General features: G+C 42.7%; 1 protein-coding gene across 2 annotated transcripts in view; it reads left to right on the plus strand.

Annotated features, from left to right (window-relative positions):
* DDHD1 (DDHD domain containing 1) overlaps positions 1–13,826 on the plus strand; it is a 67,058-nt gene that overhangs the window by 3,511 nt on the left and 49,721 nt on the right. For both annotated transcript variants that reach the window (XM_064659614.1, XM_064659615.1), the window contains exon 2: positions 13,283–13,456. In XM_064659614.1, coding sequence (XP_064515684.1) covers positions 13,283–13,456 — 174 coding nt within the window. The remainder of the gene's footprint in view (positions 1–13,282; positions 13,457–13,826) is intronic.

Here is a 13,826-nt window from a genome sequence, read left to right on the forward strand (position 1 = left end):
CTGCCTTAGTCTGGGAGGAGGCTAGTGGTGACAAACCAGCTCTTACACCAGCCCATGAGTAAGGCAGGAGAATCCTCCTCTCTGGCCTTATGAGGATGAAGTATAACGAGCACAACTGACTTAAAATATGCTGAGGTACAGGTTCAAGAGTACAGAAACTGCTGGCTGTTTTTGCTGATTCATGGTTCAGTTCAGAGCAAAGGTCAAAGGCTTTTATCTTTGTTATTTTGCCCTTTTTCCTGTATGTGCTGTACTCCAGGGGAGGCTGCTATCACACAGCTACAACACTGAGCAGTTGGTTCCTCAGCTGACAGTTCCTCAGCTTTTGGAACATCTCAATGCCAGGAAAATGTTGATTATAGCTGGGCATGTGCTGAAATATTTTTTCACTCCACGTCTTTAAGCTCACCACAGGATTCATTGGTAACATCAGGAATATCAGCCTGAGTTACAATTTGAGCAGATTAATTACTGAGAATTTAATCCTTACCTTGTGACCTCTGGGATTTATTTAATTAGTGTTGTAGAACCAGCAAAAATGGTGCAAGAGGATGAAAATTACTAGTGTAGGTTTTCAGATAAGTGAGTAACTTGCAGCTGGGTTGCTTCTTGTTTTCTGTGGGCATAACAACGAGTGATATTTTATTACAAGGGTCTTCTGTTTAAATCACCTTAAATTAGCCAGCCCTTTTCTGCCCTCCCAGTTCTAGAGGGCTGCTTAACAATAATCTTTACAGTCTGTAGAGTTACTCAGTCTAGTTTTCAAAGTCCTGGGTGAGTCTGTTAAATCCATAGCCTGTGGACTTCTGGGTGACTTCCCTGTTCCTTGGCTTGTGAGTTTGTGCCATGCAGCTGTTGTCCTGTCTGGTATTTGCTTTTTCCTTGCTTTTTTCCATGGTTACATTCTCAAGTTGTCTGTATTTAGTTCTTGTGGTGTTTTCTTGGAAAGCAGTCACTCTCCAGGTAGTTTTCTTCATCCCAGAATTTTTCAAGGCTGAGTTGGATGGAGCTTGGAGAAACCTGGTGCAGTGAAAAGTGTCCCTTCCCATGACAGGGGGGTGCAACTGGATGATCTTTAAGGTCCTTTTTCTAACCCAAACCATCCTGTGTTTCCATGATTCACCAGTGTGAATTCTGACTGTGTGTTGGGAACACTCATCACCTTGGCTGATGTCTGTCACGAAACAGTAAATTTTAAAGTTAGACTTTTGTAAAATCTGTAGTGATATGTGGAGAGAAACAACAGTAGCTTTATGTATTTCTAAAGCCATTTCAGGAGCCTGTGGAGCTTTGTCTTTTAGGGAAGGACAAATAACTTTACTCCCAGACACAGGTTTGGGAAGGGTGGGGAGTTTTTTTTGTTTGTTTTTAACATAGATGTTTTTGTACCTAATAGTTGCAAAGTCTATTAAGTAAAATACCTCTTTTTGTATTTAAAAAAAACCATTTGGTTCACTAGGACCATCCCTGAGTGAAGATGTGCTGATATAACAGATATTTTACTGTCCTTAACCAGGAAATACCTGTGAATACGGAGTGGACCACTGGGTCTTAATTTTAAGATCTGTCTGCTCGGGCTGGAATTGGGCAGCTTTAAAGAGCATTTCAACTGCCTTTTAGCTTGGACTGAAAGAAACATCCAAGCCCATGTGTTTTCTTTTGTAAACAATCTGAGAACTGCTGTGTAAACTAGAAGGAGAGGAAGGCGTTAGCACCCGGCAAAATGAGATGTGAGTGCCAGGGCAGTGTTACCTGCCCTCTGAACTCGGAGCTGGGCAGGATTCCTGAGAAGGCTTGGAGCCCAGGAGTTGATGTTGGCGCCACACAGTTACAAAAGGCTCTTTTCTCAGTGGGTTTTGTTTTATCCCTGTGCTTGTTTGGCGCAGGAGGTAGATGTTATAGCGGCAAAATGGGAAGTCTTTTGTACCTCAGTCACTCGTGGTTCTTTGGGCTGTGCTGTCAGGACTGGAAAAATCAACATTTCAGAGCTTCTCTGTGTTGTGCAGGAGCCCTGGGTGCTTCTGCCTTCCCTAGGCCTGGCAGCATAAGTTTGTGTCTTGACATTTTACAGACTGACAGCCCTAAACCAAAGTGGAGGCCCCCCTAGGCCTGGCTGATTTAGTCAGTGTCCCTTATTTCTTCTGAGGCTGCATGTTTAGTGTATGAGTTTGTATTGTATTCTGAAGCAGAATTAAAACAGAAACATGAGGCAAGATGAAAATTAAGGGCTTTGAATCAAGAGTTTATCAGTATATTTGTGACTTTCATTTGTTTTAGTCCGGTTTTAGCAGAGTTTTTAGTTGCTTTACAGCACTCTTAGAAAATTGCTTTCGGTGTGTTGGACAGGCTTGGAACTTGATTATACAATTTCCTCTGTATAAAGGATGTTTTGATTTAAGGCTGAACTCCTCAGTACTGTTTTATTGGGTTTTTTATCTCCAGGTGTGTTATTCTTTTGTAAATAAAACACTGATACTTTACTTGATAAAGGTGAAGTGTTGCTTTTGCTACTCAAAATATTTCTGAGTTTTACTTTTTTGCTTCTGTTCTCTCTATACCATCCTTTCAAAAGCATCTCGTAGCTTAGTTTTATCCAGCTCCTTTCTGACCAAAAGGCCTGGAAGTGTTCAAGTGTCCAGGGGTCTTGGAGCAACCTGGTCTAGTGGAAGGTGACCCTGCCCATGGCAGGAGGTTGGAACAAGATGGTCTTTAAAGTCCCTTCCAACTCCGATCAGACTGGGTTTCTGTGATCTAACACACATAGATGAAACAACTTTTAAATTTGCAATTTTCCATGTGTTAAATCACACTTGTTTGTGTGTATGTTCTGCTTTTGTTTGGGGTCTCTGGAACCTTCTCTCAGTAGAGGGAACTTGTGACATCTAGGCTGCTTTTGCTGGAACAGGGGGGAGATGTCAGCACTTTGCTTGGATATGTCTCTGAGGGCAAGTTTCTTCCATGTACTCAGCTTTTATGTTTGTGATTTCCAAGCATTGTTTAAGCAAAATGAATCTGTTGTCTTGCTCCTTTAAACAGCACCAGAATCACAGAATCCCTTTCCAGTGGATGGTGTCAACTCCAGCAGAGTAGCTAAGGATGGATGTGGCTTAGAAAGCAAGTTGTGTTTGCCCTTTGATGTGGTCCAGCACTTTTCCTGGCTGGATGTTGTCAAGAAGGACGAAGGCAGAGATGTAGGGAATACTTGGGTTGCAAGCTGTGGGTGAGAGGGTGTCAGAAAATTTTCGTGGGATGAGGAGGATCAGGAGTTGTGTTCTGACTTAACTCAGGCTTAAATACTGATAGGACAGTGGTGATATCAAAGAAAGAGGATGGGATTTAATTTGGAGGTGAGAGAGCTGGATTAAAGACAGATGGCAGGTGAATTTTTATGTGTGTGTGATATTCTTTAGGGCAAAACAGTACGGGAAGCAAAGAGAGACATCGTACAGAGCTCCCAGAGGGGCACGACAAGGATCTGTAAGAGCTGACACTGTGCCAGTTGCTAAGCAGAAGGCCTAGATGGAAGAAAAATCTGCAAAAGAGGAAGAAATTAAAGTAAGAAGCATGAGCAATTCTCTCAGTCATATCTGCAAGGTTGAAAAAAGTAAAGATGAAGTAGCGGTTTGAGTGTTGGCCAGAGGAAAGGTCACTGGTGTGATGTGATCTGTTTGAGTGGGTTGCAAAGTAGCTGTAGCCACTCTGGAGTGGAGCTGGAGAGGAGAAACTCCAGAGATAGTAAGTGCTGTAAAAGTCAGCACTGGGATGAAGGGAACATGGGGTGCAAGTGAGATCCCAGGCAGTGATACTGAAGGTGAAAGACACTAAAATTGTTGTCCAGAGAAGCTGTGGCTGCCTCATCCCTGGAATTGTTCAAGGTTGGATGGGCTTGGAGCAACCTGGTCTAGTGGAAGGTGTCCCTGCCCGTGGCAGGGAGTTGGAACGAGATGGGCTTTAAGGTCCCTTCGAACCCAAACCGTTCTGGGATTCTATGAAAATCACGCTGGTTTTCTTGGGGGGAAACTCTACAGGGTTTAAAAAAGAATTGAAGGAAAAAGTTAAACATGAGGATGAAAGGGTAGGGAAATCTGGAGTTGGGATAGAGTAGACAGAAGAAAGAAGTGAGATTAGGAGGAGAGAACAGGAAAAAAAGAATTCCTGTGAAGGAGAAGGGAGGAGTTGACAACAAAGGTTATTGTGCCCTTGGATGGCTTCACCTTGTTCATTAGTGGCAGGGCTGAGGTGAGCACAGGAACATCTTGCTCTTGTTTTTTTTTTAATATATTCCTATATAAGAATCTATGGCTCAAACTGTTTGTCCATGATCGTTTGTGCTGGTGGAGCCAGGGAACAAAGCCCGATTTGGGAGCACCAGGAGAGCACACACGGGGTGTGAGGGGGGGATTGTGCAAAAGCCCCGTGACTGTCGATGGGGTTGGAGCACATTCTTACCTTTTGGGAGGGACTCACATGTTTGTCACATGGCAAAGTTGTTCTTTTGTGGGTTTAGCTTTGACCTAATGCGGTTTCAGAAATTCCAGGTCTCCCTGAGTGAGAAAAGAGCTGACAAGCTCCTACAACTCAGTGGTTCCAGCAGCAAACACTGGTGGTGGAAGTATTTCCCTTCAGAGCACTACTGTTGAAATTTGGGGAACTGTTTTAACTGTTAAGAATTAAAATTGCAATCCCATTTCATGTTTCAGCAGTCCAAAGGTTTGGGTTTTTTTTAATGAGTGTTTCCTGCTCATCCTTGACACAACCAGTAGGTGAGCTTTAGGATTTTGACTTGGAGCATCAGGATCAGGTCTATGTAAACAGCATTTGTGGATATGTTAATTAAACTGGTATCTCAAATAGAAAAATCCTTCCTGAGAAACATGATGTGTACTTTATAGCACTTCTGCTCTGGAGAGAGGCTGAGAGAGTTGAGGGTTTTCACCTGGAGAAGAGAAGGCTCCAGGGAGACCTCAGAGCCCCTTCCAGTGCCTGAAGGGGCTCCAAGAGAGCTGGAGAGGGACTTGGAACAAGGGATGGAGTGACAGGACAAGGGGGAATGGCTTCCCACTGACAGAGGGCAGGGGTAGATGGGATATTGGGACAGAATTCTTGTGTGTGAGGGTGGTAAGGCCCTGGCACAGGTTATCCAGAGAAGCTGTGGCTGCCCCATCCCTGGAAGTGTTCCAGGCCAGGTTGGATGGGGCTTGGAGCAACCTGGTCTAGTGGAAGGTGTCCCTGCCCATGGCAGGGGGGTTGGACTTGGATGATCTTAAGGTCCCTTCCAACCCAAACCTTTCTGTGATTCTGTCTTTTTGGTTGATTAATAGCAATTGAGATGAGAGATAACTTTGAGGACATAAATCTCTTTTTGAGTAAGGACATGCCTCTCTGTTTGTGGGGTTACTTCTGTGTTTGACATTTGAACTAGTCCTTTTGTTCCTCTTTTGGATTGCTCAATTTATCACGTATAAACCTATTAAAAACAGTTCAGATAAAAACAGTTACAGGCTGTTGCTTGAATGCTTCAGGCAGTCTTGGTAAATCAGAGGTAATTCCAAGTCTGCAGCAGAGCAAAGTGTGTGTTCCTGCCTTTTGGATCCAGCTTTGAAGCAAACACAGAGGCTCTGTAGTTCAGTCTGGAAAGAAAATCCCACCTGTGCCAATTGGATTGCTCTGAATGTGTTTAGTTCTCCGTGAAACTCAAAAGCAACTTCCACCTGTAATTTTGAAATTGCCTCAATGAAGCAATTGAGAATTATTTGATGAACCAGCAAAATAATGGCATTTACTGCTCAGTGAATTAAACCTCTTTGCAGCTCAGGCGCTGGCTCAAAGTCTGGCTCAAAGTTCATGTTGCTCTAAAGTTTTCTGTGGCTGAGATGTCACCCTTGAACTCCTCCTGGGGACTTGTTGCTTTCGAGAGAGCAGGACGGGTCACATGTGTTTGTGGTTAAACAAAGGGAGGTCACGGGGCTGTGATTAAACGAGCTGCTCCATTTATTTAAACCTCAGTCACCTGCTCCATTGTGAAATAACGTGAGGGAAGAGCTAGAAAGATGTAGAATTTGAAGCTATAAAAAAAAAAAGTTAAAAGGTGTGTTCTGTTACCCAGCAAGCGTGAAATAATGCAAGTTTAGTTTGGGGCTATTTTATTACAACATCTCTCTGTTCACCCAGCAAACATGGTCATGTCACTGTCAGTAAAATGTAGGGACCTCCCATGTCACAGTCAGTGTCTGTAACTGTTCTAATTGTGAAGTTTCCTGTCCTCAGCAGATTTTTTTCCTCTTTTTCCTTTCTCTCCCTTTCTTTCCTTTCTCTCCCTCTCTCTTTTTCCTTTTTCTCTCCTTTTCCTTTCCCTTCTCTCTCTTTTTCCCTTCTCTCTTTTTCCCTTCTCTTTTTCCTTTCTCTCTCTTTCTTTTTCCTTTCTTTTTTTCCTTTCTCTTTCTTTTTCCTTTCTCTCTCTTTCTTTTTCCTTTCTCTCTCTTTTTCCTTTCTCTCTCTTTTTTTTCCCTTTCTCTCTCTTTTTTTTCCCTTTCTCTCTCTTTTTTTTCCCTTTCTCTCTCTTTTTTTTCCCTTTCTCTCTCTTTTTTTTCCCTTTCTCTCTCTTTTTTTTCCCTTTCTCTCTCTTTTTCCTTCCTCTCTCTCTCTTTTTCCTTCCTCTCTCTCTCTTTTTCCTTCCTCTCTCTCTCTTTTTCCTTCCTCTCTCTCTCTTTTTCCTTCCTCTCTCTCTCTTTTTCCTTCCTCTCTCTCTCTTTTTCCTTCCTCTCTCTCTCTTTTTCCTTCCTCTCTCTCTCTTTTTCCTTCCTCTCTCTCTCTCTTTCCTTCCTCTCTCTCTCTCTTTCCTTCCTCTCTCTCTCTTTTTCCTCTTTCTCCCTCTTTTTCCTTTCAGGACTCTACAAACCCAGCCACAAAGGAACTAGGTAAGAGTTGAAGTGTTCAGGGACAGGTTGGACAGGGCTTGGAGCAATCTGGTCTAGTGGAAGGTGTCCCTGCCCATGTCACAGTGTTTGGAACAAGATGATCCTTAATGTCTCCCAACCCAAGCCCTTCTATGATTCTCTCATGCTTACTCAGTTCCTAATGTCAGCATTCAGGTTTTTGTGTGTATGACAGTTGCAAGAATTGCTGTGCTCCAAGTCATCTGATGTTCAGCACTTGTAGCAAACCTTTGGGGGGGGAAAAAAAGGAGAAAAAAACCAAACAGACTGTTTTTTGCCAAGAATTTTTATCCTTGGTAAATGTGTGGGCACTTCCTTATTTAACTAAATTTCAGTTCAAGATGTCACGTTTGTAGCCTCACAGTTGCCTTCATCTTGTGCAGATTATGTCCTCATGTACTGAAAATTTTTTGCCACTTTTAGAAAGAAGGAAATCAGGCTTAAGGAAAAGCAGTTACTACACCAAAAAGCAGGAATCTGAAATTACTTCACTGAAAAGCATCTCGAGCTGACAGCGTTCTGTGAGCTTGTGTTTCTTGTCCAGCCTCTTGGCTTTGGGCTTGGAGAGCTGGGAATTGGCAATTTGAGCAAAACACAAGCTTTAATTTAAATTTCTGAGCCTTTGAATATTCTATTAACCTTTTAGATCTCATTTGTGGGCAAATTGTTATAGATGTCGTGAGACTGATGGATGCAGAGCGCCAGGACTGCCTTCCCTTGGCCATCTGAGCAGGACTTTAGTCATTATCTCTTAGTTTTGTAACAGTTTCCTCAATCAAGTCGGGTGAAAGAGGGTTGTTTGAGTTGTACAGTATTTAAATTTAGGAATACACCTAAATTTTGCTCATTTCAAGCGATGGGCTGACAGGAAATGTATGATAGAATTGATGTAATAGTGCAAGAAGGAAAAGGAAAGCAAATTCTGCTCAGAATTACTTTGTTTCGATGGATTACCCAGCTTTTTAGTAAATTTATATTAGATATGATCACAGTTTAAAGATCTTCACAAAAAGGTAGCTGGGTTATACAGAGACACTCCACACATGTGCAGTGATTCATATGTTGCATACAATTTTTATTTTAACAGAATTTTTGTTATTCAGAGGGTTTAGGTGATTATCATTACACAAGTCACTTGTGTTCTTATAGCACCATTAATTACAGGACTTGTGTCCTTTTATTCTTTGGATTTTCAGCGAGAAAAAAGGCCTGTTTGTGTAAAAATAAATAAATCCTTTGTTGCAGAGTAGATCTCTTAAACTAATTTCCTGTAAAAGTGGTAAAATATGTGTGACTAATTTATTTAAAGGGCTTTTCATCTGCTTTTACTCCCCACCATTCAAATTTATTTAGAAATTCTCATATAAATAAACCATGCAAGTGTATAACCAGTCAAATATGTTGGTATCTCTCAGGCTGAAGCACTGCCAACTGCAGATTATGTGGTGTAGGACTTAAGGCAGTAAAGAAATCAAGGCAAATCCTTTCCTAGGGATTGAGATTGCAGGGATAAGGGTAAATAACACTTCATATAATAGATTTGGAATTATGCATTGACAAAAAAACAAGCTAAATTGCAACATGATTTAATGCCAGTGTGTTTAATTCTTCCATAAAACAAAAATATCTGAAAGAATGTAGTTCCAGCTTCTCTGAAATCATCTGAATATCCAAGATGTGAATGAATTTACTGAAGGTGGATAAGTGACTGAAATTGGGTGCCAAAATGGCAGTTTTGGTTCATCACTTTTTAATGCTGCTTACTGTAATAGCTTCCATCAAGTTCTCGGGATGGAAACACAGGGGAATCTTTCAGTAGCAGCACCTGTGCAGGATTAAACAGAGGAACTGTGGTTAGGAAGGCCTCTCTTCTTTCCCACAGTGAACAGATTTTACTGAAAAATCTCCTTGTGTTGCAGTCTCCTTGTTTCCTCACCCAATCCAGAGTATTCCATGTAATTACCATTAATATGGTAATTTCAGTCATGAAGACCTCCCTGTCTTCGTGACTGAAATGCCACCTCCTTTTGGAGCTGGTGACCTCTAGTAGGTTGTCATAGAATCCCAGAATGGTTTGGGTTGGAAGGGAAAGTCAAGATCATCCAGTCCCACCCCCTGTCATGGGCAGGGACACCTTCCACTATCCCAGGTTGCTCCAAGCCCTGTCCAATCTGGCCTTGGACACTTCCAGGGATCCAGGGGCAGCCACAGCTTCTCTGGGCAACCTGTGCCAGGGCCTCACCACCCTCACAGCCAACAATTCCTTCCCAATATCCCATCTAACCCTGCCCTCTGGCAGTGGGAAGCCGTTCCCCCTTGTCCCAAATCCTTCTCCAGCTCTCCTGAAGCCCCTTTAGGCCCTGCAAGGGGCTCTCAGGTCTCCCTGGAGCCTTCTCTTCTCCAGGTGAACACCCCCAGCTCTCCCAGCCTGTCTCCATGGGAAATGGCTCTTTGTGGGTTCTGTTCACAGATTTGAGTATCTGAGTTCTGAAAAGACCATGTTCAGTTTTCTGAAAACCAAATCATGCTGCTGATGGCAGGAATTGTCCTTTACTTGTTTCCTTTTGCTTCCAGGTGATTTTTCTCTTGAGGTTTCCCAGTAGCACAGTGTTCAAACCTGCCATCCAGCTCGTGATGTGAAATAAAAGCACCTTGTAGCTCAGGGTGCCTTTGGCTTCACTAAAAGTGTCCAACAGCTTAAAGGAGGAGATGAGTTAAGAAACCCTCCCTGGTCCTCCTAAAATCCCACAGAGCTGGAAAACAGAACTGCCTCACTCAGGTTTTTAAACTGAAGCTCCATAATAATCTGTCTTTGGAACTGAAAGTGATTTATGTTTCCATATGTTTCCAGACCCTGAGCCAGATATATTAATTTATTCCCAAGCTGAACTGTTCTGCAAAGATTTTATGTTAAAATTTTTCTTATTTCAAACAGGTTTTCCTGGCTGAGCTTTTCTGGGAAAGGCTCTGCCCGTGTTATGTTTGAGAGGTACTTTTGAGTACTATAGACTCCTGTTGTAAAGAACGACTCTGGGAAAGTTTCTCTCAGGTGAAAAGAGCCTGAAAATGTTTATTTTAATACTTTATGGTTAGAATTTCAGAAATCTGTAGGTGGAAATTCCCATGTGAAAAACTTAAAGCCATTCAAAACTGAAAAATAGGTGTCTTGTACTCCAAACAAAATGAATACAAAATAGTATTCATATGATTATGATTCAAAAATATATATCTTTTTGTGGATTCAATGAATGGAGCCTCAACAGGCTGCTTAGTCAAGAATTAAGGAATTGCTTACAGATTTTCCCAGTGAGGATTAACATCTGACGTAGTTGTGTCATTGCTTCAGCCACAATGGGATCCTTTATCTAGGCTCACATTTTATGTGCATTTCATTCCTTCCTACAGACAGAGCTTTGTTTGTAAAGGGCAGCCTAACTGGATCTGTGTGTATTGGATGTACTGAAAAATGTGGATGTCTGGCAGGTGTAAAATATCTGGGAATACAGCAAAGGCTAAGGAAGGAGTGTGTGTGGTGACAACTAACACTGCTGCAAGTGACTTTCATCTCATGAAAAGTAAATATTCATCTTTCACACCTCATTGATGGGATGTAGACTCCAAAGTTAGTCCAAATTTTCACAGAATATTGGATTTCCTGTGCCATTTGTGGTGACTGTGACCTTGTGCAGTTTAAAGCCACTCGGAGCTTTTGTTTGGGATTAATTTCCACTAAATAACTGCACCATTGGAACACTCCAACCTCTTTATTCATCTGCTGGATCATCAACATGAAAAACATTAGGAATTCAGCACGTAACAATTGGCTCCTACCTGGAATAGCTATTTTGGGAGGGCAGAGAGGAGCTGAGTGGCAGAACTGGGTCTTGCACTACTTCTGTCTGGGTTTTGGTCAGGCCACAAGCCTGAGTTGTCTGTGTTCCATTTAGGCAGAGCTGAGGGTGCAGGGGGAGCCAAGAGCTTGCATGGGGCTTTAGGAGGGTTGAACCAGAACATGTAATGCCTGAGAGGGGAACTGGGATCTGTGGGAAGCTGGGATGAGAGCCTGGCAGTGCTTGGAGCTGTTGTTTTGGGAATTTCCTCTGTGTTGTGCCATGTGTGCGCTGAGGGGCTGTTCTACAGCATTCCCAGTCAGGAGAATGCTGGGGTAACTGGGAGAGCACCTGTGCCAGCACCAAGTGAGGGGAATTCAGTGGTAATTGGGCTCTTTGCTCCAGATCATCTGCTTCCCTCCCTGCCGTGAGCTTTCCTGCTGTTCACTTTTCGTTGCGGCAGGACCAGTGTAGGGATGTCATCACCCACTCCTGTGCCCTCCTGTGACAGAGGTGGGGTGCTAAGAGCTTTTTGCCACTTTTAGTACTGTGGAAACAGTGTTTTCCTGTAAATCCCTTATGGGACAGGTTTCAAAATTGGCTTTGGAACCTTTCGAGTGTTGTTTACCCTGTGGGAAGATTATTGCAAGGTGATTTTCCTCTTGCTTTCATAGCTTGTGCATTCATTCCGTGGTCTGAGGGATGAAGAATTCAGAGTGGTTTAGGGGTTCCAAGTAAACTGGGGGGGGGGGAGGGTGTTCCAATTAGTTTTGCAGTTAGTATGAAAATTATTTTGGTGTGTACCAGTGTCTGCAGGCACAAGGAACAATAATGACATATCTGTAGCAGAGGGCAGTGCAGAGACATCGGAATGTCAGCGGGATGTGCCCATTCCCAGTCTGGGACTCTGAGAAACAGGTGGTTTTGTGACCTGGATTAGTGACTGTGCTCACAGAGCTCTGTGACCAGCCTAAAAACCACTGCCCGTGGCTGGGTCACCTCACCCAGCTGTGTTTGCTCTGCTCTGGCAATAGGTCAGAGAGATCCCTTCTGTGCTCAGTAACTCTGAAATCTATTATTTCATGGTTGTTTTTCACCTAATTTTCATTTACTGTTTCTTTTCATCAATTTCCAAGTTGTCATTTTTTTTCCCTGTTTCCAGGTAGGAAGAGATCTTTGAGTAGTAAAGCCTATTCCCCCCCCCATCTCCTTTTTAAGCCTCTTTTGTGGTTCAGTTCTTATCTGCTGTGTAGAGCTAAACTTTTGGGGTTTGTATGCACACACACAAGATGTTTGCAGTTGACTGAGTCAGTCTATATGTACATATATAGTTATATACACACACCTCCAAGTGTGCACTGGGGGTCACTGGTCCAACTGTTCTGGGCTCTCAGCATGCCTCTATCTGTGCTAATCCCATAAACCTGGAGTTTGGGGTTTTACAGGCTTGTGGATCACAGGCACACACAGTATTTCTCCTTGATTTTTCCAGGTGTGGGAGGAGAAATTCTAATCTGAGTTACAATGGGTGTTATTGTCCCATCTTGCTTGCAGGGATGGGTATAGGAAGGTAATTCTTGCTCCCTACATTCCCAGTGGTTAGTGTGGGCAACAAGAACAGTTTGATGTAAAATAAGAGCCAAGATATATTTTTCTTAGAGATTTCTCTTTTGCCACATGGGCAGTAAATGCTGTTTCCTCATTTGGAGAACTGAAACGAGATTGACAGTGACCAAAACCAGCCCTCAGCAAAAGACTGATTTTAATAAAAAAAAAATCCTTTCATCTTTAAATATCACCATTTATGCTAATCGTTGTGTAATTTGGGTTCTTGGAAGTGCAATTCCCAAAGGAAATAAGGCTCTGTGCAGTCAGAGTAAGCATGAGTGGGTTTGTATCTCCTCCTCTTTCTACATCCTCTTGATAACTTGGAAACTGATGGCTGTTATCAGTCAAATTGTGTAGAGGATCATAAGCCTCACAAATAGCTTAATTATTCAAAAATTCAAGGCAGCTGAGTGGAGAGGAGTATATCCCACTAAAGCTGGGCTGTTGTTTAAATTAAACCTTTAATAAATTTTGCAGAACCCTCATCTAAGTTGCCCGGAGAGGTTGTGGACTCCCCATCCCTGGAAGCGTTCAAGGCCAGGTTGGGCAGGGCTTGGAGCAGCCTGGGATAGTGGAAAGTGTCCCTGCCCGTGCCAAGGGGTGGAACAAGGTGGTCTTTAGGCTCCTTCCAACCCAAACCATTCTGGGATTCTGTTTTTCTGTCCATCTCTCACATCCTCACACACACTTGGAAAATTTGGCCTCGTTACCCTCAGGTTTGCAGATTAAACTCCTCATTTCAGCCCCATGGGGAAAGGTGATGGTGTTTCTCAAGTCATTTATTACGGATCCCAGCAGCAGGAGTGTAACTTTTCCATCAAGACACCCAACGAAATTCCCTCCCCTCTTTCCTGCAGTCAGTTTGTGATTTGTTGCATTAAAAAAAAAAATCTTCTTTTTTTATTTTAGAAACAGAAAAGATCCCTGTAATGCGTGGACAGTGGTTTATTGATGGGACATGGCAACCTCTGGAAGAGGAGGAAAGTAACTTAATAGAACAGGAGCATCTCAACCGCTTCAAAGGCCAGCAGCTGCAGGAGAGCTTTGACATGGAAGTATCAAAACCTGTTGATGGGAAGGAGGGTAAGATTGTTTAGATCACTATAATGTGTTTTTTGGACACTTGGGATCTGGTTTTCTTAAGCAAGAATATGATCTGTATTGGTTTTCCATTCTACATAGTGGGAACCATCAGTTTGCTCTCCCATTTTTCAGTACGTCTTGATGTGGGATTTCCTGCTGCAGCACATTTGATGAACACTGTAAAAATTGTATTTATGGATAAACATCTTGTTCCCATTTTTGTTTATGTCTTTTAACTGTGTTTGAAGTCTCACTTCAAACTGAAATCTCTTGATGGGACAAAAAGAGTCAGTGTCCAAATGCAGACTGGTTAATAGGTCTCTGTCCAGCATCCCTATTTTTGCCCTAAAGGGAGTAGTGTCAGTTTTAC

This window comes from Pseudopipra pipra, chromosome 6 (genome assembly GCF_036250125.1).
Source record: "Pseudopipra pipra isolate bDixPip1 chromosome 6, bDixPip1.hap1, whole genome shotgun sequence".
NCBI lineage: Eukaryota > Metazoa > Chordata > Aves > Passeriformes > Pipridae > Pseudopipra > Pseudopipra pipra.